The sequence below is a fragment of the Hydra viridissima genome, unplaced genomic scaffold (genome assembly GCF_058129835.1).
Source record: "Hydra viridissima isolate aposymbiotic clone 2 unplaced genomic scaffold, HvirCarnegie_v1 scaffold_1, whole genome shotgun sequence".
NCBI lineage: Eukaryota > Metazoa > Cnidaria > Hydrozoa > Anthoathecata > Hydridae > Hydra > Hydra viridissima.
Window position 1 is genome coordinate 19,406,054 of NW_028324300.1, and position 27,089 is coordinate 19,433,142.

The 27,089-nt window shown below is 30.4% G+C and overlaps 4 protein-coding genes across 5 annotated transcripts in view; 2 read left to right on the forward strand and 2 right to left on the reverse strand.

The window, feature by feature from the left end:
• The window catches only part of LOC149893764 (ATP-dependent DNA helicase PIF1-like), a 265,925-nt gene that overhangs the window by 220,335 nt on the left and 18,501 nt on the right, over positions 1-27,089 (reverse strand). The gene's annotated exons all lie outside the window — the stretch shown is intronic.
• LOC149893767 (uncharacterized) lies at positions 927-2,438 on the reverse strand. The gene is made up of 2 exons (XM_090074964.1): positions 1,526-2,438; positions 927-1,399 (listed from the first exon to the last, which is right to left on the reverse strand). The coding sequence occupies exons 1-2, from the start codon at positions 2,436-2,438 to the stop codon at positions 927-929; spliced, it is 1,386 nt and encodes a 461-aa protein (XP_089931090.1).
• Positions 2,620-4,342, forward strand: LOC149893768 (ATP-dependent DNA helicase PIF1-like). The gene is made up of 2 exons (XM_090075348.1): positions 2,620-3,902; positions 4,123-4,342. The coding sequence occupies exons 1-2, from the start codon at positions 3,492-3,494 to the stop codon at positions 4,144-4,146; spliced, it is 435 nt and encodes a 144-aa protein (XP_089931474.1). The 5' UTR covers positions 2,620-3,491; the 3' UTR covers positions 4,147-4,342.
• Positions 18,416-27,089, forward strand: part of LOC149893769 (uncharacterized) — a 41,997-nt gene continuing 33,323 nt past the window's right edge. For both annotated transcript variants that reach the window (XM_090076383.1, XM_090076382.1), the window contains exons 1-5: positions 18,416-18,612; positions 21,220-21,351; positions 23,834-23,959; positions 24,616-24,843; positions 25,112-25,165. In XM_090076383.1, the coding sequence (XP_089932509.1) occupies positions 21,225-21,351; positions 23,834-23,959; positions 24,616-24,843; positions 25,112-25,165 (535 nt within the window). In that variant the 5' untranslated portion in view covers positions 18,416-18,612; positions 21,220-21,224. The remainder of the gene's footprint in view (positions 18,613-21,219; positions 21,352-23,833; positions 23,960-24,615; positions 24,844-25,111; positions 25,166-27,089) is intronic.

The window sequence follows — 27,089 nt, forward strand, 5'->3', positions numbered from 1 at the left end:
AACTGACGGGCCGGATAAAAGGTTGCTGAGGGCCGGAGTTGGCCCGCGGGCCTTATTGTGGCCACCCCTGCTTTAAAACAAATATTCAAAATAATTTATATTCCCGAAACATTCCTTTGTGTTTGATATTTTATCAAGAAGTTTCTCGGGCTTTTAGTTGTTTCCGCAAAAAAATCTCTTTTTGTATTAAGTTATATTTTTGGTCAACAAAAAACCAATTTTTGCAAATGAAGACTTTTTAAAATCAACTTTTTTTAAACTGAACTAAAATATATATATGTTCAGGCAAAAAAATACTTGGGGCCAAGATTTTGTAATGAAAAAATATGTTTTTTGAAAAGTACGGGATGCCCTAATAAACAGTTATGTATATCGCTTAGGTTTGTTTGAGGTTGAGTTGTGGCACAAAAAGCACGCGTAAGTGCATCAGGGACTACATTATCACTTCCAGGACGATACGATATAGTATAGCTAAACTCTGCTAACTCCATCCTCCAGCACTGAATCTTACTATTTTTAATCTTTGTTTTCTTTCGGTTATCAAACATAAAAGCTACAGAACGCTGATCAGTGATTAACTGGAATTGATTTCGTAGCAATAAATGCCGCCATTTTCGAACAGCTTCAATAATAGCCACTGCTTCTTTTTCTACTGCAGGGTAATTAGTTTCACTTTTGTTTAATGTCCGAGACATGAAGGCAACTGGGCGACCATTTTGATTCAAGGTAGCTGATACAGCTACATCTGATGCATCACATTCAACAACAAAAGGTAAACTCGTTTAGTAAAAATGTTTAGACCAAATATTCTCTTTTTGTGGTTTTCCAACTTACATTCATTCTGACAGAGGCTCGTCATTCATATCTAATGAACTAAAATCTTACCTGACTCAGAAAGGAATTGCAACAAGTAATTCCACTCCATATCATCCTATTCTGGGGAGAGGATATGCATCTAATTCAGTGTAAAGGTTAGCTGTTTGAGAGTAATCAATGCAAAGTCTTTTTTTGTTTGATTTAGTAAGATCCTTTACAACCACTACCTGGGCTCTCCATGGTGAAAAGCATGGCTCAATTATACCATCTGATAATAGCTGTGATATTTCACTTTCAATAAAATTTTGGTCATCTTTGTTAAACCTTCTTGATTTAGTAGCTATTGGCTGCGTTTTGTTTGAAATACCCATAAACAAGGAAGGTATTTTTATTTGAGCCATTTGCAGGGCACATAGGTTATTTTCCTTCGTGACTATTAAGTCTTCTTTTTCTCCACCAAACGGAAAAATAAGATTTTTGTGTTGCTTTTGGAAGTCATATCCAAGTATGATATCACTACAAAGATTTTCCAAGACACCAAACCGAACATTATTATACAGTAAACCATTTAGTTCGAGGTTAACTGAGCAACAACCCACCAAACCAGACTCCATTGTTGTGAGGGCCATAGAAATTTTTCTTTTACTGGGTATCGTTTTTATTTTCAAATTATCAATAATTTTTTTGCTTATAAAATTATCTGAACTACAAGAATCAATTAGTGCTGTTAATGATTCATCATTAATTTTGACAACAACAGATGCATGAGAAAGGCTCTCAGGACAGCCACTTGAAAGAGTACACAAACTTGGTTTATGCACTGCAGCAGTAACACTGTGGGTCTTATTGATTGACCGGCCAAGACAAACTTTGGAGAAATGTCCTTTTTTTCCACATTTAAAACATGTAACATTTTGAGCTGGACAATTTTTCCGAGCAGAGGTTCGATTGAGTTGGTTGTGAGATTGATTACCACAATAAATACAATTTGTTTGTGGATGAACAGGCATTGCATTAAGTGCTGCTGTAGATTCTTCTGGTAACTCTATAGTAGCAACAATATTTGGACTGATTGATGATGAGGGAGGTTTCTGTATATAAGACTCAGAGTTCCTCTGAGCAATGTCAAGAGAGCGAGCTTGGTTAAATGCTGATTGTAAATTCAATGTTGAATTTTCAAGAAGGCGTTGACGAATGTAATTTGAGGTTATTCCAGAAATAAAAGCGTCTCTTATTTGTTCCTCTCGATATTGTTCAGCTGAGACATCTTTATAATTACAGTTTTTGCTAAGTTTGCGTAGTTCCTGAAGAAAGTCTTCAAGAGATTCACCTGATGTTTGATGCCTTATTAGTAATTGATGCCTTGCAAAAATTTCATTAGGGGTTTTTATATATAAGTTTTCCAGTGTTTCAATGATGCTCTCATAGGAATCACACTCTTCAATGTAATCATAAACATTGGATGATACAAAATTAATGATGGAGCGAAATTTATCTGGAGCATCCTCTCCACAATCCTCAATAAAATTCTCAAATGTTCGTTTCCAATGCTTCCATTCTTTTGAAGCAGTTGGTGCATTATGGTCAAGATCAAGCCTTGTTGGTTTTAAGATCTTTGACATTTTATATATATATATATGTTGAATAAATTGTGATGAACCCAATAAACATAAACCTCTTGATAAAGGCTTTATTCAACAATAATATACTTATCTAAAGATACAAGAGTTTTAAATATAACACAAAAAGTTCATAACACAAAAAGTTCATAACACAAAAAGTTCAAAAACAATATAAACACTAAGAATCACAACAGAGGATGTGCGTACTGTTAATGGTATTGTCCTTGAAATGTTTCGTGAAGCATGTGTTTTGAAAGGTCTGTTGTAAGATGACACTGAATGGCAGAATACTCTTTCTGAGGCGGTTTTAAAACGTACGCCAAAGCAAATTAGACAGTTGTTTTCAATTATTTTGACCTTTTGTGAATCTGACAATCCTTTACATCTCTGGAATACATGCAAAGCTTTTATGATGGAAGATTTCATTCACTGCTCAATCCCACTTCTAATAGCTGAACAAGCTACTCTTCATCAAATTGAAAAGATTATTAATCAAAGTGGTAAAATGCTGGCTGATTACAATCTGCCTGTTATTGATGAGTTTATTGGCTTAAATCTAGAAAATTTTGATGAAAATGTTCAACAACTGAAATAGTAGAATTGTGTATAAACACAACCAGCTGAAATAGTATAATTGTGTGTAAAATGTTCTTTGAATTGGCAATGGGTGCAGAAGTTTGCATTAACTGAAAATATGAGAGTACAAGATGAGGAAGGTGAATTTTCCCAATGGCTACTAAAACTTGGGAATGGAACAATACCTGTCAAAGAGGAGGATCCTTTTAAAGGATGCATTGAAATACCAAATCAGTGCATTATTAGTGAAAATGAATTGATTGTTGAAAAGATTTTTGGAGATGCTGATCAAAATGACTATTCTAAATGCGTGATTTTAACACCAACTAATGTTGATTCATTATCAAGGAAGAAGTGCTTGAATGTCTGCCGGGTGAGGTCAAAATTTATTTAAGTGCTGATCAAATTGATACTGATGACCTTAATGAAAGAAATAATTTTCCTGTTGAGTTTTTGAACAGCTTAACTCATTCAGGTATGCTACCTCATTGTTTAAAATTGAAAATTGGTTGTGTAATTATGCTACTTAAAAATTTAGATCTCAAAGCTGGGTTATGCAATGGTACTCGAATGAAAGTTTGTGTTCTTCAAAATAATTATATTGATGCAGAGGTTTTGACTGGTGTTTCTGGTGGTAAACGGGTTTTTGATCCTCGAATTAAGTTGGCTCCATCAGATTCTAATTTACCTTTTGTTCTGAAACGTCGTCAGTTTCCTGTCAGATTGGCTTATTCAATGACAAATAATAAAAGTCAAGGTCAAACATTTGATAGAGTTGGGGTATATCTCAAAAAACCCTGTTTCTCTCATGGTCAACTATATGTTACATGTTCAAGAACTAGAGCATTTTATTTTTGTTTTTCAAAATTGATAAACATCTCATTCAAGGTATGGTAGGTGAAAAATGTTACACAAATAATGTTATATTTTTTTAAATATTAAAATTTTTTTTTTCATAGTTTTTGATAAATATACCTGTCATTTAATATGTTTATATGTGTTATAATATGTTTATATGTGTTATAATATGTTTGTATGTGTTATATGAAACCATATTTATTTATAGCTGTAAATATGTTTAAATTATGTTGTTTCCATGTTTTCAAAGTGGTGTGAGTTGGCATTATATTGATCAAGATTGATAACCTTGCCAGCCAAGCGGTGTACTTATAGCAGAGGTGTGACTTGGCAACATTTAGTGCCAGACGGTGTTACTGCTTTAGAGCTAGGTGTTGTCTAGCCTTTTTAAATTATTCTGTAAATACATAATAATGTCTGTTAATGTTTAGGGTAATGTATATAAGAGAGTATGCAATCTTGATCTTTAAATCTAGGGTGTTTTAATGTCCTAAGTTTGAAGTAATTGAATAACTAATATTGAACATAAAAACAAATATACTTTTATGTAGTTATATGTTTAGTAAAAAGATAAGAATATAGTTAACTTTAAATTGGTTTTCTAATTTTGCCTTTCATATTTTAATTTGGTTTGTTATTTTCGCTGGATTTTAGGATCAAGGGTGTAAATATTCTATTGTTATGTGTTATTGCTGTGATGTTTTGTGTTGATAGACTGCTTGGCTTACCTTCACTTTGGTGTCTATTGTTAAAAATGAATAATAGGTAGTTTCATTATTGGAACTTACTGCTTTTATTTATTTACTAAAAGCCAAGACAACATTATGCTAAAAATGCAGTTTATATCTTAATTTGATTTTTTTATTTTTTATATTAGTATTGTTAATCCTTTTGCACTTCGAAACAGATTTTATAGATACATTTTCGAAATATGTTTATAATACTTGCCATGTCAAAATAGGTTACTATAAATAGGTAAATCGATTTTCAGTTTTTATGTGGTGTTTTTTTTTTCTTAAAGATATACGATTGACGCATTTATACGATTTGTAAAAAAAAACCTTTTATTGTAAATTACCTTTTATTGTAAATTTTTGTCAGTTAAAATGATATAAATATATGCAATTAGTTCAATTTTTTTTTAATTTTCTCTATTTTATGCCTAATAATTGTTGTACGTAACTTAGGGGATTTGCATTTGCAACACTTTTGAGGAAAGAAAAAATTCTTATATATGTTTAATTCTTATATATTAAAAAGAAAAAATTCTTATACATGTAAATCATTGTTTTACATTTTATTATTCTGGTAAAAGGTCTCCATCAAAAACTTGACTACTCTTAATAAGAATAACTCTATTCTCCTGACCACCATTTAGGCAAAAACGGGAGAGGGAGGTCCTTCACTAAAAACTATTAAAGCAAAGAGGGCATATATAAAAATGGTCAGATTAGTGCCATATATAGTAATGGTCAAATGATCAGTTATTTTTAATAAATTTATTTAGTTGTGTGTATTTAACGTTCTAAAGTCAATTTCCTTTTTTTTAAAGAAATATGTATCACGGGGATACCAAAAAATTATTAACTCATGTATAATTTACGTTCGCTTTATAATAATCTTATTAATTAAAGTTCATGTTATAAAAAATATTACAAGAATTTAGCATTACTTTTTCCTCAATTTAAAGCATGACGAAGTGATATTTTGTTTCAGTAACTAAAAACGTATTGTTTTGAACTTAGCAATGCCTAGGAAAATGATTCTGCCTTACACTGAAATGACCTATATCAGTTGTAAATTACTCAATGTTAATTAATTGGTAAATTATTTTACCTCCGCATACTTTTTTTTAAAAATTTTACAGATGGTTTAATTTTTTCAATTTGAAGGCGTTTTTCAAATTGGGTATTAGTTAAGGTTTCGCAACTTTTAATTGTGGAAAACAGCCACACTAAATAACAAATCCGACCATAACCCGTATTACGGGTTGCTTTTTGCTTTTATTATAGAAGTTGTATGATATATTATTTAAAATTTTAATAAAAACAATTTTTATAAAAACCTTTAAATATTTTAATTTTTTGTTCACATTTAAGTAATTTCAATGTAAAAACTTTAGTTTATCAAAAAATCATAAGTTTATCTTTTTGGAGGGTTATGGTTTGGTCTCCTACTTATGTTATTTCTTTTTTTATTTAAAATATAAAAACTTTAAATAAAATTTTGATTTAAAAAAAAGATTGTTTTGAATAAATTTTAAAATTGAATAAGGCAGAACTACAGAGACACAGCCGATCAGTTTGATATAGGAAAATCAACAGCAGTGGATATATATAAAAGATATAAGGAAAGAAATAACAGTAGAATCTCTCTAAAGTCAGGAAGGCCTTGATAAACATCTGAAAGACAAGATAAAATTTTAACTTGTACCGTAAAAATCATCCATGCAAAAATGCTGTCTTGTTAAATGCTAAAATAAAAGAATTTTATAATGTAAAGTATAGTGTTGACAAAGCCAAACTTTTTAAAAAATTTGTATCAAAACTATAGTAATAACCACTTTCTAGGATTCCTCATGATTAAACATGAAAATAGTTAATAACTGTTAAAAGTGAAAAACTGATCTCTTTAATATGAAGATGCATCGCTGAGCAGATTTTAGATTTTAAAGATACTTTTAGTTCAAAAAAAATCCTGAGGCAAAATGGAGGCTGATTGACACAAATTCTTTCTCAATAATAAAATTATAGGACTCTTATGTTTGAATTTCTTTGACCATTTGTTAAAAAAAAAAAATTAGACTTTAAGCTTTCAGCAATATTTACCTTATCTATAATTATTAGCTGAATCATCAGTTTGTTTTAATACTTCATGCATTTGGTTTTTCTTTTCAAACCTTTCTTTTATCAAAAACATAATGGTATTTTTCCACATCTGTTAAAGTTTTTTTATCAACTTAAAAGCCTTGATGGCACTATATATTCAACTGAATACCGATATACGGGCGAGGTCCCATGCAAAGTTTGAAGAGAAATTGTTTAAATTACTGAACAGCTTGGTCTTTGGCAATGGAAAATCTCCGCATGTGCAAGAGAGCTGATTTAGTCCGCGATCATAAAATAGATAGGATGAACCGCCTGGTTGCAGATTCGGCTTATTTGTTACACAAGATATTTGATGGAGACCAAGCAGCAATGTGTAGGATCAAAAGCAATTCGAACTGAGCAGGCTAATATATGTTGGAAGGTGTGTTCTCCACATATTCAAACACTTGATATATGATTTCTGGTAAAACATATCTACCGATATCTTGTTGTTCCAGGTTGAGGCTAAAGATGTCTTCAAAGATAAATAGACTGATTGCCCCTATTACAATACAGAAAACAAAGTTGGTAAATTCAAAGATGAATGAAACAATCAACTTTTTGCTGAGTTTGTTTGTTTGCGACCGAAAATGTACTCCATTCAGGAGGCGAGTGGTACCTGTAAATTTATTTATAAGATATTTATAAGTTTTGTGACCTACCTTATAATGTGGTAACTACAGTACATAACATATATTTAATAGTTTGTCACTCACTCTCCGTCAATGATTTCTTTAACATAGAGTTATACTTTAAGCGCAGGTTATATGAGGGAGATAAAGATTGACATGAGGCGTGAATGTTTTAAAACGTCAGCAGCGCTCACTTAGAGCCAACCCAGCAAGCACACAACGTTGTTTCAACATTGTGTGCTTGCTGGGAACTTGAAAGTCAACCTTTCTTTTCACACTTTTATGACGGGGCCGGCTGCTTACCCGAATGTAAAACTTATGAAGACCACACCACTGGAACTATAGTAATTGATATACTACTGTGATCAAAAAGTAAGGTGAATTTTTTTATAAAATGAAAAATCTTTATTTATTCTTCCAAATCTGTATCGTCCCCCTCAAAATAATCCCCCCCGGCCCCAATGCACTTTTGCCAACGTTTTTTCCAGTCTTCGAAGCATGCCGAAAAGTCCTCGGTAGGGATAGCCTTCAATGCGCGTGCCGATTCACGTTGGATCTCTTCAATGGACTCAAAACGATTTCCCCGGAGTGGTCTCTTGAGCTTTGGGAACAGCCAGAAGTCACACGGTGCTAAGTCGGGCGAATACGGTGGTTGTGGAGCAACATGGGTAGAGTTTTTGGCGAAAAACTCACGAAGAACCAGTGCTGTGTGCGAAGGCGCATTATCGTGGTGCAAAATCCAAGAGTTATTGGCCCATAATTCCGGTCTCTTTTTGCGAATAGCTTCACGCAAACGTCGCATAACGCTTAAATAATATTCCTTGTTGACAGTTTGGCCAGTTGGAAGGAATTCGTAGTGCACGACACCACAATAATCAAAGAAAACAGTCAACATGACCTTGATTTTTGAGCGACTTTGACGTGGTTGCTTCGGTCTCGGCTCGCCTTTTTCACGGTATTCACTCGATTGGTCGGTTGTTTCAGGGTCGTATACGTAGACCCAAGTCTCATCGCCAGTAATAATTTGTTTGTAGACGTCTTGATAGTCAGAAAGCATTGCTTCACACGTTTTAACGCGACGCTCTTTTTCAAAGAAATTGAGAAATTTCGGCACCAAACGTGATTTGAGTCTTCTGAGGCCCAAATGATCCTTCAAAATCGCTTGCACCGACCCAAATGATATTCCTACCATGTCAACAAGGTCTCGAATGGTTAACCGACGATTTGCAAGCACCAATTCTTTGATTTTGTTGATGTGGCGATCATTAGGGTGGTCCATTTTAAACTTTTTTTGGAAATTTTAACAGGGGTTTTTACCAGTGATGACATTTTATCTAAAAACGCTAAATACCAAAAATTTCGAATTTAGAACAAATTTTACATCCCCCACAAGAAATTGGAAGTTCAAGTAATGGATTTCGCAAGTGTTGCACAAAGTTTTTACTAACAAACTGTTGTTTTTTCTTAATGGGGTTCACACAATTTATTTGACAATCACTAAGGAATAATTCTACAAAAATTTATTAATTTACGACTTATTGTACTTATCCCACAAGAGACTTGTTTTAAAACACCACAGATATTGCGTACCATAATTCAGTTTAGTTACTCTTATTCCAATACATTTCAAACATTACAATATTGATACTTTCGTTCCATTATGAATTTAATATTGTGAAATTGCATTTAAGGAAGTGATTAAGTCTTAAATCTCTTGAGACAACAATAGCTCAAAAATTTCAAAAAGAGAACTATTAAAAGAAACGTGTACAGTTGCTGATACATCCGGTATTAACGAAAGACAACAGCTACTTATTTTGGGAAAGACTTTAGCATTAGGTGGAGCAGCTTTAAATGATGTTACACTTTCTAAATCATCAGTTCACAGAGCAAGATCAGCTAACAGAATTGAAGAAACTAAATTAATTGAAAAAACTTGTATTCCACCTAAATATTTGGAATTTCATTGGGACGGAAAAACTTTCAAGCAAGCTGCTGGAAAAAAGGAAGAGCGACTTGCTGTGTATGCACTGCCACCTCCTAAATTGCTAGGTACTCCTAAAATTGCTGACGGGACTGGTAAATTAAAGCATCTGTTGTTGCACTTGTCTATGATACAACATCTGCAAACAGTCGAGCATATAATGGGCTGCAATTCTAATTGAGAAGCAAATTGGTCGTTCTCTACTCCGACTTGAATGTAGACATTATATTCCAGAGCTCTTTATAAAAGGAACATCCAATGCTATTTGTGGTCCAAACAAATCACCAAGAGTTCAGTTGTTTGAAAGGTTCAAAGAAGAATTTCATAACCTTAACAAGAATATAAAAGAACTTAGAGTGTGGGACTGGCCTCATGATCAAAATAGTTTTTTATTTCAACAAGCACTTGAAGTAAAGAAATGGGCAATGGATTGCTTGGAGAGAAAAATATTTCCTCGTGAGGACCATCGCGAACTAGTGGAGCTTACTCTATTTTTTTTCGGTGGACATATTAAAAGAGGTTTCCACATTCGGTATGCTGGTTCTGATCATCATGCAAGGTGGATGTCAAAAGCCATTTATTATACAAAAATATTCCTACTATCTCCTATTTTTGAACTTACTGATGAAGAAGCAAGAAATGTTGAGAGGATGGCTGAGTACATTTGTCTTTTTTATGCAAAGAAACGGTCGATTGATGGTTTCCTCTGTACTTTCAAGGTCGATTGATTTAAATTTATGAGAAATTTAAATCAATCGACCTTGAAAGTACAAAGGAAACCATCAAGTCTTTTGAAAGTCACCTTGGATACTTATCTGAGGAGCTAGTAGACTTTTCCTTGTTCGACGACTCTGTGAGTTATGCAGAAAAGACTATGATGGGTCAGAAACTTATAAACTTACCAAGACCTAAAGTATTTACATCATATAAACTGAAGACTCCAATTATTATTTGGCGCAACGAAGAAAAACCTTTTTTATCGTCTTTTATTGGCGAAAAGTCATGGTTGCTTTTTCATTTGTTAAAATTAAACAGACCCCAAGAATGGCTAAACGTTCCATCAGAACATTGGAACAAATTCGAAGACTTAATCGCCGCAAAAAAATTTGTATGCAATCTTTCTTGTGTCAACGATATTGCAGAGCGAGGTATCAAGCTTATAGGAGACATCAAAGACAAATGTTTTGATCCAGTAGAGAGAGAACAACTTCCTCAAGTTGTGGAAAAGCATCGAAACAGCTTTAAAGGTGCATATACTCAAAGAAATCAATTGAAATTAATTTTCAACAAACAAACAAATAAAATTTCAGTGAAGTTATTAATTGTATATTTATTAGTACTTCAATAAATCTTTTGTGGGATATGTACAAATAGTCGTAAATTAATAAAATTTTGTATAATTGTTTTCTAATGGTTAATGATTAAATTGTGTAAACCCCACTAAGTAACTATAACAATTAGTGAATAAAAAAGTTGCGCAACACTTGCGCAATCTGTTATTCTAACTTCCAATGTTTTGTGGGGGATCTAAAAATTGTCCTTAATTCAAAATTTTTTGTATTTAGGGTTTTTAGATCAAATGTTATTACTGGTAAAAACCCCGATTAAAATTTCAAAAAAAAGTTTAAAATGGACCACCCTAAGCGATCATCAATCGAAGTCGATGGTCGTCCGGAGCGTTCCAAGTCATCAACACGTTCTCGGCCTTCTTTGAAGTCTTTGTACCACTTGTAAACATTTTTTTGAGACATAGTCTCTTCACCGAAGGCCTTTTGCAACATTCGATACGTTTCAGCAGCAGAAATATCATTCCGCAAACAAAATTTAATAGCACTTTTTTGCTCAACAAAATTAGACATCGTGAAAATCGCCGAATGCACTTTTGGTACTTCAAAAACAAGCGTAAACAAAAAAAAATAATTATGAGTTTGACATGTAATTTGGCGCAAATGTTAATGACATTCCTACCAACTTAAAAATAAAAAAGATTGGACGATTCGAATAAGGCGGGAAGTTTAAATTAAAAATTCACCTTACTTTTTGATCACAGTAGTATATATATATATATATATATATATATATATATATATATATATATATATATATATATATATATATATATATATATATATATATATATATATATATATATATATATATATATATATATATAACTGTCGAAAACTTAAGTCTTACCAAAATGGTTGATGTTAGTGAGCAGTTTGAAATTCTCATAATGGTCCTTTCGGGCCATTTTGCATTTATAATTTTTTCCTAGCCTTTATACTTTAACATGTATGGACACCAATTGTTGTTAGTAGATGTAAAATGGAGGCTTAGAGCTATTGGACCTTTCCCGTCACTGGCGCCTAACCCCCATTTTAAATCTACTACTTCAAGATTTTTTTAATGATATGTGAGTCTTGTTTGTAATAGAAAATATTCCCAACTTACAAATTTTCGAAAGATGTCTAGTTGTGAAATTATTTGAGAAAATATTAGGAGGGAAAAAGCTTTCGATTTCACACTTTTAGAGCCCACGGTTGCACGTAGGAGTATTTGACGATTTTAGCTAGCCAAAATTGGAATTATTAAAAGTGGCCGTACCCACTTAATTACCTACCCTTATTATCTCTCGATAATGGTCGCTTTATGAGCAGTTAATGGTTTGGTTATAAAAGTAGTAATTGGAACTACACAGTCTAGTTAAATATCCGATCTATAACTGCGTGGTTCATTTTATTTACGAGCGATTTTAGTGGTGTTTATTGAAGCTGTGTACAAGTGTTTACAACAGAAGTTTTACAGTGTTATATCATGGATGAATCTGTGACAGGTATGTACATTATTTACTCTTACTACCGTTTTGAAATATTAATTATCACAAAAGTTATGTACCATGAAACTTAGCATTTTTTTAACGAATTTTAAAGTAAATTTTGACTTTAAAAGTGAAAAAGGTGTAGTGCGCATTGAAACCCTCTTAGTTTTTTTCGTTTTTCTATGAGTTTATACCACTAGCTATTTAAAAATCTTAATTTCAACTGCCTGTTGATGCCATCTAAATTTTAATCATGTTCTAAGCACATCAAGGTCCAAGATGAATTTTTCAACTTAATTTTTTTTTCTAGATGGGTCATCAGGAATGCAAACAATCTCTCGTTTGGATTTCTACAACAGTATTCAGCAGCAGGAGGCTCCAAATTTCAATGAAAAAATGGACTTAGCTGATCAAAATTTGTTATCAAGAAATCAATATACCGAAGAACTAAAAACAGTATACAAGTGTCAAATGTCGAGGTTGAAAGCTATTTTTAGAAAAATGTGGTCGTCTTCATCCAGAACTCATGAAATATTTATTAAGAAGCATGGCCCTTGGCTGCAAGGGAGTTTCCAAATACCGGGTATTTGGAAAATCCCTTGCAGCCAAGGGCCATCCACTCCATCATCAGCAGGACGACCAAGAAAAAGTTTTGTCGATTCTAGTGAACGTTCAAAGAGGAGAAAAACAGAACAGCTCAGGAAAGATGTGGAACCAGAAGCTATTGTTTTTGCAGCTGAAACTTGTTTGACAACAAGTGGCAAAAGAAGTGCTGCAACCGTCCTCAAAGATCTTAAAACATCTCCCAAACGAGCGGGAAAGTATAAAAAAGCCTATCGCAGCAGTCTTGAACCTACAAAAAAACCATTGACACCGTTAGAGGCTCTTTTAATATTTATTGACGCAGGCCTAACAAAATCTCAATATGAAATCGTACGTACAAGTGACAAGAAGCAATGGCCCTGCTACAGTATTTTGGTCGAAGAAAAAAAAACATGCTATCCTGATCCTGATTCGTTCACAGTCACAGAAAGTTTAGCTGAAGTAAACTTACAAAGTCTGTTAAACCATACTGCCGAAAGATTGGTGTTGTATTTAGAAGAAGTTATCAAGACTCTAACGGAAAGTGGGCGTAAACATATGAAATTATCTACGAAATGGGGTTGTGATGGCTCCCAGCAGACACAGTTTAATCAAAAGTTTGAGGATGACTCTAATTCTGATGCCAGTATATTTCAATGCTCAATGGTTCCATTACAGCTAACTTGTGGAGTAAATAAAAAGGTTATCTGGCAAAACCCTACACCATCGTCTCCAAGGTTTTGCAGGCCAATTCGAATTAGGTTCATAAAAGAAACTGCTGATGTAATAGCTGAAGAAATTGCTTACATGGAAAACAAAATTGCAGGCTTGAAACCAACTCAACTTCAAGACATAGCAGTAGAATATGTGATGATGTTAACTATGAATGACGGAAAAGTCTGTAACGCAGCAACCACCACTAAATTGACCATGCGATGTTATATTTGTGGAGCAACATCAAGACAATTTAATGATTTGGACAGAACATGTGTTGACAATCAAAGCAGCTACAAATTTGGACTATCCATTCTGCATGCTAGAATACGGTGTTTTGAAAGCCTCCTTCACCTATCATATAAATTGCCTGTAAAAAAATGGCAGAAAAGGCTGAATGAAGATGACAAGAGACTCATCTCAGATAGGAAAAAGAAAATCCAGGATGAATTCAAGAGCAAAATGGGCATTCTTGTCGACATACCTAAGGTTGGATTTGGGAATACCAATAACGGCAACACAAGCAGGAGATTCTTCAACGACCCGGAAACATCTGCAGATATCACTGGAGTAGACTTCCGTTTAATTTCCAGAATGAAAATTATCCTAGAAGTAATTTCCAGTGGCCACAAGATTGATGTAGAAAAGTTCAGACAGTATACTTTGGATACTGCAAAGCTTTATGTTGAACTATACCCCTGGTGTCCAATGACTCCAACTCCGCATAAAGTTTTAGTACATGGTCCTGATATAGTAGAGAATGCGCTTTTGCCAATTGGACAATTTTCGGAAGAGGCTGCCGAAGCCAGAAACAAACATTTCCGGGAGTACAGACTTAGCTATGCTAGAAAACTTTCTAGAAAAGATTGTAACCAAGATATCATCAATAGGCTATTGTTAACATCCGACCCTCTGTTGTCCAGCATTGGGAAAAAGAAACACAAACTTACAAAGCTTTTTTCAAAAGAAGCTGTGGAATTGCTTCTTCCTGGAGAAGTCCAAGATTCCGACACTGAAAACAACGAAAATGAAGAATATTCTGACAATGACGAAGTGGAATCTAATTAAATATCAAAATATAGTATGTTATTTACCATAATAAAGTTTGAAAAATAATATATCTTTTATTTCCTCAAATCCTATTGAATAGAATAAAATGTAATCCCTAAAGTACCCATCTTTACCCTATATTGAACGCCACTGGCTTGGATTTGTACAAAAAACATTTAATTTACAAGTTCTTGTCATATGGTAAAGTTTTCAGCTGTTAAAATTAGAGAAATAATTTTGGCCAGCTAAAATCGTCAAATACTCCTACGTGGGTCGTTCAAACTCTGTTAATAAGCGACAGGTTATTGTGCGCAAGCGCAGTTGGATTATGAAAATTTTAGAGCTTTCAAAATGGCTACGGACCTTCGTTACAGAATGAATTTTTACTTAGCGACCAATTTTTCATTACTTATCACGTTTTTTAAAATCGTCTACGTTGATAACTAGCTTTTAGACTGTTAGTAATGTCTCGGTAACTTAATTTTATTAAGAAGTAAGTAAAATGAAAGGGGAATATTATTTTATGATTGAAGAGGATCTACCTAAAAAAACTTTTTCTTTGATTTGTTTACAAATTTGGAAGTCTTTTTACATTTTTTTTGAGCGGTAAAACTTAAAAGTTTTTCTACTTTTACTTATATGAATCTTTTAACTTTTTATTACTTATAAAAAATCTTAGCACTCAATTTTTTTTCTTGTTCAAAATTTACATCTAACCATTGTTCTAAATTGATAACATTTTATTTATATCGTTTGTGAAATAAAAATTGTCCTTATGTAAAAAATTTGACTAAATGTTTTTAATAATTTTAAATAAAATCTTTTACTTTATATGAAGTTTTTTATTGATTTATTAGCTTAATTTACTTCATGAATATAAACACTACATAATGCATGTAGTTAAGTTTGATGGTTATTCACAAGAACTATCCAAAAAGATTTATTATTTTTAGATGAAAATCCATTACAAAAATTTGAATCTTATTTACATGGTCTGTGGATATTTGGTTGGAAAAAAATCATATTGGAATAAACCAAAAAAGTAACATTGAAATATGTATTCCATGTCATGTTGTCAGATTTAGAGAATGACACTCACCTAAAAATTTTCAAAACGTTATGATACCATAAATAATACGATCAAAAGAATGAAATCAACAACACTTCTTTTAAATATCAACTGGAAAACTCATTGTAATGAATGCTATTGTTGTCAGCAGTTAGAAAAACTCAGTAAAAGTTTAAATGTTTTAAATAAAAAGCTTATTGGTTGCCCTGGTATTGGTAAAAAATTGTGGTCATCTTCCATGATTGCTACCATTAAAAAAATCATTGTGACAGCACATGACTTGGAAATAGATATTGAAGAACTAAAAAAAAGAAATCAATCCTCATTTACAGCTTTATCAGTGTAATTTTTATGGTAAAATACCAAAACAACCAGCAAGTCTAAACAAACACTTATTTTGTTTTTTCTGTCTTGTGGAAAATATAAAGGTTAACCAACTCAATGAAACATTATGTCCAAAATATAAACAGCTTATTTTACCTGAAGATTTGATTTTCAGTATTAAAACAAATTCTCTTTTAATTATGTTGACTGTTGCATGTATATGTAAAAAAAAGTTTAATTCAATCAAAGAATATGATTTAGATATTAATCATAAGTGCATCTGCCTTGATAAATCATTAATATTACCACAATCAGCCCCATCGTTATCATCATCAATATTCTCATTTGCATCTAATTTGGTTTCTTCATCATCATCATCATCATCATCATCATCATCATCATCATCATCATCATCATCATCATCATCATCATCATCATCATCATCATCATCATCATCATCATCATCATCATCATCATCATCATCATCATCATCATCATCATCATCATCATCATCATCTTCATCATCATCATCATCTTCATCATCATCATCATCATCATCATCATCATCATCATCATCATCATCATCATCATCATCATCATCATCATCATCATCTTCATCATCATTTATTCAACAACAACATTTCTAATTTTAACTAAGGCTTTTAATAAGCATTTATTGTCAATAAAACAGCTGTATTATCTAATTAGATGTAGTTATATTCTCAATAACTGTCTCTACATTACCAAACTAGAAACCAAGATTGCTGTGGCAAAGGCATAACTGACGAGGGAAACACACCCACATAGCCTTGTCAAAACCAATTCATGAAAAAAAAGTTTTTTGTTGCAGTTTGATATTATTTATCTTCTCATTGCTATTAATGTTAGTATATATTTTGATGAATTGATAATTTGTTTGCTTAAGAAGAGGCTTAAACAAACCAATAGCAGGAAACTCCTTACTCTTCCAGGTTTTTTTGCGATCTGCCCTTCCTTTTGCTTCATATTCATGAACAACTTCTATGTATTGATGCAATGTTTCATCAGCTGTTTGGCAACTTTTCACCGGTTCACTCATATATATATATATATATATATATATATATATATATATATATATATATATATATATATATATATATATATATAAATGGGTAATAGATAAAATTTTGGCTTATATTTCTTGTATTAAAAGATAAACTCATTTTATCATGTTTATATATACAAATATATTTTTGAAATAATTGAAAAACATTTTTGTATTTTAAAAATATAATGAAAGTTCTGGTATCATGTCAAACAATAAAAAAAAAATAAAAAAAAGGCTAATCACATAATTCAGTGAAAAATGTTGAAAGTATTAAAGAAAAAACTAACCACTCTGTTTAGAGCACATTTTTAATCTAAATTGACCAAAATTGTAACTCAAGCTAATTTTTAAAAAATTAAATCTTTTAAATTGATCAGTAAAAAGTTGCCAAACAGCTGAAAACATTGCATCAATATATGTCCTTGATCCTAAAATAGCACACAAATTTTTATTGTAATAACAAAGAATAAAGAGACCAATTATGAATACAAAACAAAAGTAAATAAACCTGTAAGAGTAAGGAGTGAGAAGAGAAGTAATTAAAATTTAAAAAAAACACCTGAAAAACTAAACAAATCTTGCTATTGGTTTGCCTAAGCAAACAAATAGCAATCAAACCCAATTCAGAAGGTAAAAAATATCAAAATGTAAAAGAAAAAATATATGTATGTATGTATGTATGTATGTATGTATGTATGTATGTATGTATGTATGTATGTATGTATGTATGTATGTATGTATGTATGTATGTATGTAATGTATGTATTTATGTGTGTACATATATATATATGTATATACATATATATATATATATATATATATATATATATATATATATATATATATATATATATATATATATATATATATATATATATATATATATATATATATCTGTGTGTGTGTGTGTGTGTGTGTGTGTGTGTGTGTGTGTGTGTGTGTGTGTGTGTGTGTGTGTGTGTGTGTGTGTGTGTGTGTGTGTTTGTATGTTTATTTACAAGAAGAAAAAATTGAGTGCTAAGATCTGATAAAAGTATTAAATACTATAAAAACTCATCTGAATTTTAAAAAAGAAATTACTTAATTTCTACGCTCAGAAAATTAGATAATATGCTTTTAAAAGTGTAAACAAATCAGCATATTCAAGAATGTTAATTTACTTAGAAAAGCGCAACTTTAAACTTTTTGATATAATCTTTATCTTATTTGAATCATTTTCTTATGCAACTGAGATATGCTTATTATGATTTTAGTTTTAGTAAGAGTTTAAAATGTTGATTTATATGGAAAAACTTATAAATAATCAGTCAACTAAATAAAAAAATTCGTTGCTACGGACCGTAGTCATTATTAAAATTTTACTTTTTTAAAGTTACTACTGCGCTTGCGTAAAATAACTTGTCACCTCTGAACGACCGTGAGCCAGACAGTTAAATCGCAGTTTCGCTTAAAGTAATCAAGTGTGCGCCATCCAGTCTCTCACTTTAGTATCACATGACCACATTTTGGGAGTATTCAAAATATGAATAGATGATTTTGTTTGTGCAGTGTATAAGACTTCGGACTCTTTTCATTCCTTTACTTGAGAAAGATAAATTGTCGATTAGGTAAGGATCTAGTTTTAACAAATATTGCTTTTTGCTGACTGGAAGTTTACTGACATGAAAAAGGTTTTCCCATATCGACTTCACTTTATAAAGCTTGTTTTTTTTTTTTTATTAATTTTTTTCTGATTATTTAACGAATATTATTACTCGTTGGATATTTAATCTTTTTTAAAACTTTGAACATTTAGAAGGAAAAAGGTTCACCAAACGAATTTGTCATTTAAACTTGAATAACTTAAAACTGATTTACTGGTATGCAGACCAGAAAACATCACAGCTTTAAGTTCACTCAGAAGACAGTTCCTGACAAAAATCTAAAAAAGTATTTATAAAAGTCATCATAAAGTACTTATGAAAGTCATAAAATTTTAAAAAACTCATAAAGTATTCATAAAATTTATAAAATATTAAAGACTCATAAAATATTTATAAAACTCAACATTAAATATTCATATAAGTCTACATATAATATTTACAAAAGTTTTCATAAAGTTGCTTTATGCTTTGAAAATAAAAACTAAGTTCACTCTTAAAAAACGTTTTCTAATAAAATAAAAACTTTGTTATGTCAAAAGATATAATATAAAGCTAAAGGTTTTAAAACTAGGTTGCAGATTTATATAATGATTCAATATATTTACTTAAGTCATATGTATAAAGACATTTAAAATATATATGTATTAAAATTCAATTATTTTTCATAAAATTATCACTTATGACACACTTGTTTCAATGGGTTAACTCTCCAGTTAAAGCAATTGATGAATAAAGCATTGTTGACACCCAAGAAAGTAATAATACACTACACAATATTTCTGGTCCTAACATGTCATCAGCAAGTTCTCACTTAGAACTCTGAAATTGTTTCCTGAACCATAATTATAAAAGATTATCTATTTAAAACTTTTCCTTTATCTTTTCCTTCTTTTCTTATTGCATAGCTTTTTTAAAACCTTGAAAATATATGTGGGGTGTTGAGTGCACATGACACTGTAATTGTGTGAAAATAATGTAACATTTGGAATATCATCATACCAAGGACAGAAATAAGCATACTCATTTATTCTTCAGAGCAAATTAGTAGAAAAATCTAAAAATGCAATTAAACTGATGCTTTTTGTTTTTAAAAGATTTGTAATAGTTCTTCTAAAAAATTTTCAGTTTCAAGATCAACATAATTTTCAAATGATAGCCTTCACTCTCATCCTTTTTCACTCTGTCATTTCTGGATAATAATGAATAAAGTGCAAACTTCTGTATCTGTCTTTCTTTTTTTTTTTTTTGATTGAATAAATATTGATTACTTAATTTGTTTAATCAAAATTGAATTTAAATTATATTACATGTTTAGACATAGAGAACTATAAGATTCCTGAAATAAATTAGTGATTCTTCACATACTTTATATTATTTTGTTTCATCACACAAGTGTTATTTGATAAAATCCATTAAAATTATTTTTTTGAAAAAAAAAAAAAGATTTATGAAAATAAACTTGATACACAACATTATATTGGTGTTTTAAACTCTAAATGAGTTCTACTTTAACAAACTTGAAAAATTTAAATTTATATTACAAAATTTGAAGAAACTTGTACTTTATTGTTAATGGAAAAATCAAAAACATGCATAGCAGTTTTTTTTTAGGGATGAGTTGTTTTTAGGAATTGAAAAGGGATTTATGTAATAAAGATAGAGTTTTTTTAGGGATCTTACTGTAATTGTAATAACACATTTAGAAGCAATCACTTTCACAAGTGATTCACCTAAATTAAAGTGGATGTAGTAAATTAATTGCTAAAAATCATTAAAGTGTTAGTCTCCTTAGGTACCTTGATTTGCCACTGAATTTCTTCTCTTTAATTTAGAGGAAAGTCTTGATTTGTCTATTCCACATGACAAAATACAAGAAACAAACCAATTGTATATTCAAATTTTTCAAATTATAGTTCATAAATGTATGCAGGTATTTTAACAATAAAAATATTTAAGTAGAAACAGCATTTGATTTGAGAGAGTTTTTCATGAAAACCATTTTTCTGAACATGTCATTTCTAAGTTACATGATTGATGATTTTTGATGCTGTGTTAAAAAGAAAATTTGTTTTTTATTCATTGAATTTTCCTCACAAAAAAACTCTCTGCTTGTTTTTATTACATTAAGTAGCAAATAACAGTTTGTATAGAATAGTAGCTATCTAATACAAAGTTTTGTTTTAATATCACCAAAAGACATTATCTGTTACATTTAACTTCATTCCCCATTCTACTTGCCACCTTTTCATTACAAGTTTATTGCAGATTTTGTTGTGTTAGTCTTTCACATAATTATAATTTAAACAACTTAAGTTGAACATTATTTATATCATTGTTAAGGAATTTCTGCTTTTGAGACTTGTGACTTGTAATTTCTCTTTTCAGTCAAACCTCTTTTTTATAGTCTGTACAATTTGTTTTTCCAAATAGGAATTTTAAAAAATTTGAGTGCCTCAAATATTTATAAAATAATTCATTTTGTTTACTAAAGTGATACCTATTATAGCTATTTAAAAAAATGTATACTAAAGTATATTATTTTGTAAAACATTTTTGCTTTTGGCACATTAGATTCCATGGGTAACACATGTTGTCCTAAAGCAAATGGCGAGAACAATGCAGATGATGAGAAGAAGGCATTGTTGACATCCAAGAAAGCAACAATATGCTACATGTCACCAGCATATTCTTTGAATCATGAAAGTAAGAGAAATTCTAAAGAATTTTTTTTATTATTAAAAAAAGTTTCAGTTTTTTTGAAAAAATAATTCTAACACTTAGTTTAGGTTTTCAGTTTTAACCATCTTTTATTTTTAACAAATATTAATAATTTTTTTAACATTGCTAATTACTTTTCTTACGATACTTATAAAATGAACAGATATATTTAAATAACAGAGCACAGTCAATATTCAGAACCATCTATAAATGATAGACCAAGTCACATTGTTGAAAATACAAGCAACATGAGATGTCCAGTTTTATTAAATATATTTATACTAAATATTTTGTTTGTTTTTGTATGAGTGTGTTTGTCTCTCTCTCTCTCCATATATATATATATATATATATATATATATATATATATATATATATATATATATATATATATATATATATATATATATATATATATATATATATATATATATATGTATATATATATATATATACATACATATACATATAAATTAAGAATTAAGATTTTCCCATACAAGACTTGAAATTAATAAGCTTGATTTTTATTAAATTTAATTTTTTTAAGATTATTGAATTTGGTTATTGGTTGCTCAATTAAACATTTTTTAACACGAAACATTTCCCTCAGAAGAAAAAAAGCTTACAAAATCAGTTTCTCATTTAAAACTAAACAACTTACAACTGAATTACTGATATGCAGACCAGAAAACACAGCTTTTGGTTCATTTATGGGACAGTTCCTAGCAACAATCTATAAAATATTTATGAATATTTTCAAAAAGTAGCTCACTTTTGGTTAGAATTGAGTAAAACCTTTTGGCTGTTCCCAAAAAAATGCTCTGTCCAGGATGTTAGTTCAGTCCCACTGGATCATCTCATACAAAATTGAAATGAACTATTTTGTTCAAGAAAAAAGTTGCATTTGAAAATTCTTAGTTTTTATTTTTTATATCACAGAAAAAGACATTTGAAAAATTTTACAGTTTTGCAGCATTAAAAATGATATAGATGAGCATGGAATTCCACAGATAATATATAATGCACAGGAATACTACACAAATGAAAAAAGAGGTATAGAAGAAAATCCAGAAGGTACTAAGTTGACTGTGCTTTTCAAGAACAATTAGTTCTACAAGTGTTTGCTTTTGAAATTGACCATACACAATACAAGCCATTTTCCATAGTCTGAATGGGTTTTATTCCTTTTGTACATTTCCCAGTGATTATGGAAGCTGTGATGCATTGATTTGAGAGCTTGTTCACTGCATTTTTTTCATGGCAATAATGTCCTTGACATGAAAGAACACTGCACAAACTTTCAAAGTGATGGTGATGCGTTGCAGGGAAAGGCAGGAGCGGTGAAACTAAGCAATTTTCTCCTCGTATTCCTCAACCAGAAAGATCACAAAACAGGCAGTGATTACACCACTTAACTTTTGGAATAATTAATCAGGCCAAAGACCTGTAATGTAAAATCTGACTCAGCTAGCCTTTGAAGAAGGTCTACGTTTTTCAGAAATTTGTAGCAGCCATTTCATGCAAAGTAACCTCCATGAAAAGGCTGGATCTGAATGTGAAGAGTTTTGGGCCATTCCATGGCTTTTGGCCACACTTCCATAAGGGTCTTGAACATATAGTTGACAACTCCAAGGAGATGAAGTTCCATTGCAGGAATCACTTCCAGGATAAGCTTGCTGTCAGGGACAGGAATCAGAGGTTAAAGAACAACAGTTTTGAAGACCTTGGGTTTTCTGATGTTGCCACCAGAAGCCTTGAACTCTCTGTACAAGCATTTGGCAGAACCCAAGGTTCACAGGATTCTAACTTTGGCAAGATTCAGAGAGATAACATTACACCATGTGCATAGATGAGAGGTGGAGTGGAACTCCAGACCAGTTAGAATGTTTTCCAACTTCGGGTCACATGATGTGATAAAATAAAGCTTGTCCAGTTTAATGAGGGAGAGAACAAGCTTGACATTTTCAAAGTTCTTTGAGAGATTTTCAGCAACAGCAACTAACAGCTGTCGCTAGACACCACAATAGCTGAGTAGCTCTAAGTCACCTCTACTGATCATGCTCAGTATTGTTTGGGTGAAGTAGTCTGAGAGATGTTTGCTGACCTCTCAAAACTTGGCTTGAAAATCTGGTTTAACAAATTTGGTGGTTGCCGCTTGATTGAAAGATGTTGCCTGATTCTTTATACCTGCATTTGACAAGCCTGTGTTTACTTGAAGTTGGATGAAGTCCTCAACTGTAAGTTTTGAGCTGTAGTAAAACAGCTTTCTTGCACTTGAAGGACCTGGTAATCATAATAGAAGAACAAATAAAGTTTTTGGATTATTAAAATCAGTCCCATACTTTAATAAATTTTATGCAAGTTTACAAAACCATTCAATGTATTTATTAAAGTCATGTAGAAAGTCATTTAAAAACATATTAAAATTATATTATTTAACAGAACGTACTTACTTTTGACACACTAGGTTTAATGGGTAACACTCCAGTCAAAGAATTTGATGAACTAAGCATTGTAGACACTCAAGAAAGTAATAATTCACTCAATGTTACTGACCTTAAAATGTCATCAGAAAGTTCTTTGGAAATTAAAGGTATGAAAAATGCTTAAAGGTTTTAATTTCTTATTTTAAAAAAGTCATTTTTTATGACTAAATAATTACAACACTTGTTTTAGTTTTCAGGTTTCACAATCTTTGTTTTTAACAAATATTGGTAGTTTTTTTTCTAACATTTACCTATAAAATGATCAAATGTAAGGTTAGAGAATAGAGCACTGTCATTATTCAGTATCATACATGTAAAGGTACCATATAAATAAATTCCTAACAAAAAAAGTCCATTGAAGATGCAACCAACCTGAAATAAAATGAACTGAATTTTTTTAAAGTTTATCCTCTAGTTCTTCAATAATCTTTTGAAAATAATTCTCTCTTATTTACATCAATTAATTTCTATCTGTATATGCATGCATATATATTATACATGCATACATACATACATACATACATACATACATACATACATACATACATACACATACATACATACATACATACATACATACATACATACATACATACATACATACATACATACATACATACATACATACATACATACATACATACATATATATATATATATATATATATATATATATATATATATATATATATATATATATATATATATATATATATATATATACTGCTGTTTATATTACTTTTATTATGATTGATTTTTTTAGACAAAGCTCTCCAAGATTCAGAATTGCTGTTGAAATTAGGACGTTTTTTATTAGTTAATGATAATGACCTTGATGCAATTGATGCTGAATATAATGAGATGGAAGAAAAGGCACACAAAATGCTATGTTTGTGGAGGCAGCAAATATTTCCTTCATTAAATGCATTATCTAAAGTAATATGCCAGATAAATAGAAGAGATTTGATAAGTTTGATGGAAAAGTTGTTTGGTACAAACTCTTTTGTTACAAACTTTTTTTAAATATGTATTAAATAACTTTTTTTTTTAAAAAATCCTGTTTCACTGGAGTTCACAATTACAGTAAAATGATTTATAAAATGTTGTTTTGTTTTCTATTTTCTTTTTTTTTTCTTTTTTTTTTCTCTTTTTTTTAACAGGAAGTTAAAGTAATTCTTTATACAAACATTTGGATATTTAAGTGTTTTGCTTATTTTTTATACATAAATTATAGATATATCATTTTACATATTTTATAGATATATCATTTGAGACACAAAATCCTCTGAAGCCATCCATTACAGCAAAAGCAGGTAAGTTAATGTAAGCTTTGTAAAAGTTGTTTGGCAATATGCATTTTTTTTAATGTTTAAAAATTTTAAACATAAAATCCCATCAACAAAACATTCTTGTTGGTGAAATTTTTGTCACTCATTTTTTTGGATTCATTTCCCTATATTCAATTTTTTTCAATAATTTTTTGATTGTTTATTAATTTCTATGATTCCTATCCAAACTAATCAATTATAAAATAACCAAGGGTAGCTTTAGCAATTCTGATTGTTTCATAAGTTAATGATTCCCATTCAATCTAATTAAATCAATTGTAAGGGATCCCATAATTCAATTATCTCATATGTCAATGTTCCACCACTGATAAGGTTAACATTCTGACATGCATTGTTGTACTTGTAACTTGTCAAAATTAAATGATTATGTCAAATCTGAATGTACAAGATCATAATATATTTTGTAACACTACATTATTATGCCAACCAAAATTTTATGCATAGCAACTTTATTTAAATCAATCATTTTTTGATGCATAAAGTTTTTGTTTTAACAGGTTTTATTGTTTTAATTTTCTAAGTGATAGAAGTTATAAAAAAATATACACTTAATGTTTTAATGATATTTCTGATATTTGAAACATTGGCATAAGTTTAACATCTTTTTATCATATTTTTATAGTAATGACTTATTAAATGTTTAAATTATAATGTTTAAGGGAATCCTCATAAAAGTTCATAAGATTTTGATATTGTAAAACATTAAAAATAAAAAGTAAAAAGTATCAAATTATTTGTAATTAAAATGCTTTGACGAGCTACTGATGTTAAAACCATATTAAAAATGTTGTAATTGTAGTTACATTTTAAAAATTGTGCTCAAATTTGGCAAATCTCCACTTTTTAAAATAGGTCAAAATAGATGCTATTTATTTTTTTGTCTTTACAAAAGGAGTTTATTATCTTAAAATCCGTAATCTGCCCATTACTTATTTGTTTCAAACTTTCTTGAGTGAATAATCATTTAACAGTCCCACCAATTACAAGGGTATTTACCATGGTTGGTAGCAAAAAATTGCTGATTAGCATTGAATGGCAAAGATTGATAAAGTTTTTAAAATTTTTAAGTTGTGTTACACAGCCATTTAAGTAATACTTAACACCTAATATATTAGGTATATAATCTTTAATATATCTAATTATATCATCTTGAATTTTGTAGCCAAAAAGATTTTTGTCTGAGGAATTCTTCCTCTTTAAAATAAAGAATAAATGGGTAAAGTGAGCATTAAATTTTGCTCCAGTAATTCTTTTGATCCTATCCTGGACATCATGTTGAGAAACTTCATCAACATTAGGCATTCTTTTTGCTTCAGATTTTCTTTACAGTTTTTCAAGTAGCTACTTTGAGTTTAAGCTGTACTATGAGTGTGGGAAAGTTATTTATTCTGTAAAAAATTCAATGATTGAGTTGTACTGATTGCTATACTAGCGTTATTTGGTCAGTATTATGTTGTGGTATTTTAGTAGTGGATGCAAACATAATTTGGATCGGCAGAAGCATTAGTTGTAGTGCACCACTTAGGTTTCAGATTGAATTTTTAAATGCAATTTATATTTCATTAGGATTGAGTAGTAGCAGCCTTTTTTGAACCAAGTCTCAAAACTTATCACTTAGATAGAAGTCAATTACTAGTTCTAATGCTTTTTGTGAAACATGGTTTCCAAGTTTTTTTCCTAGTAATAATAAAATACCTTATTCTTCTTTAACTTCTGGTGCAGCTCTAATAAGACTCAGACCCTTGAAAGAAATCTTTTTATGTGTCCATGACTCTCTTTAGATTCTGGCATTAGTTGCGCCTTATAGTATGATTCTGTAACTGATTTTTTTTTTTTTTTCTCTCATTAATTTATCTAGATCAGTTTAGATTATCTTTTTTGACCAGGG

Bases quoted from the DNA above. Each gene is read 5' to 3' on its own strand.
- LOC149893767 (XM_090074964.1), bottom strand. From the start codon at position 2,438: ATGTCAAAGATCTTAAAACCAACAAGGCTTGATCTTGACCATAATGCA. The intron at 1,400-1,525 runs GTAGTTCAGATA...GTTGTTGCTCAG, and splicing joins AACAGCACTAATTGATTCTT to TTAACCTCGAACTAAATGGT.
- LOC149893768 (XM_090075348.1), top strand. From the start codon at position 3,492: ATGCTACCTCATTGTTTAAAATTGAAAATTGGTTGTGTAATTATGCTA. The intron at 3,903-4,122 runs GTATGGTAGGTG...ATGTTTTCAAAG, and splicing joins TGATAAACATCTCATTCAAG to TGGTGTGAGTTGGCATTATA.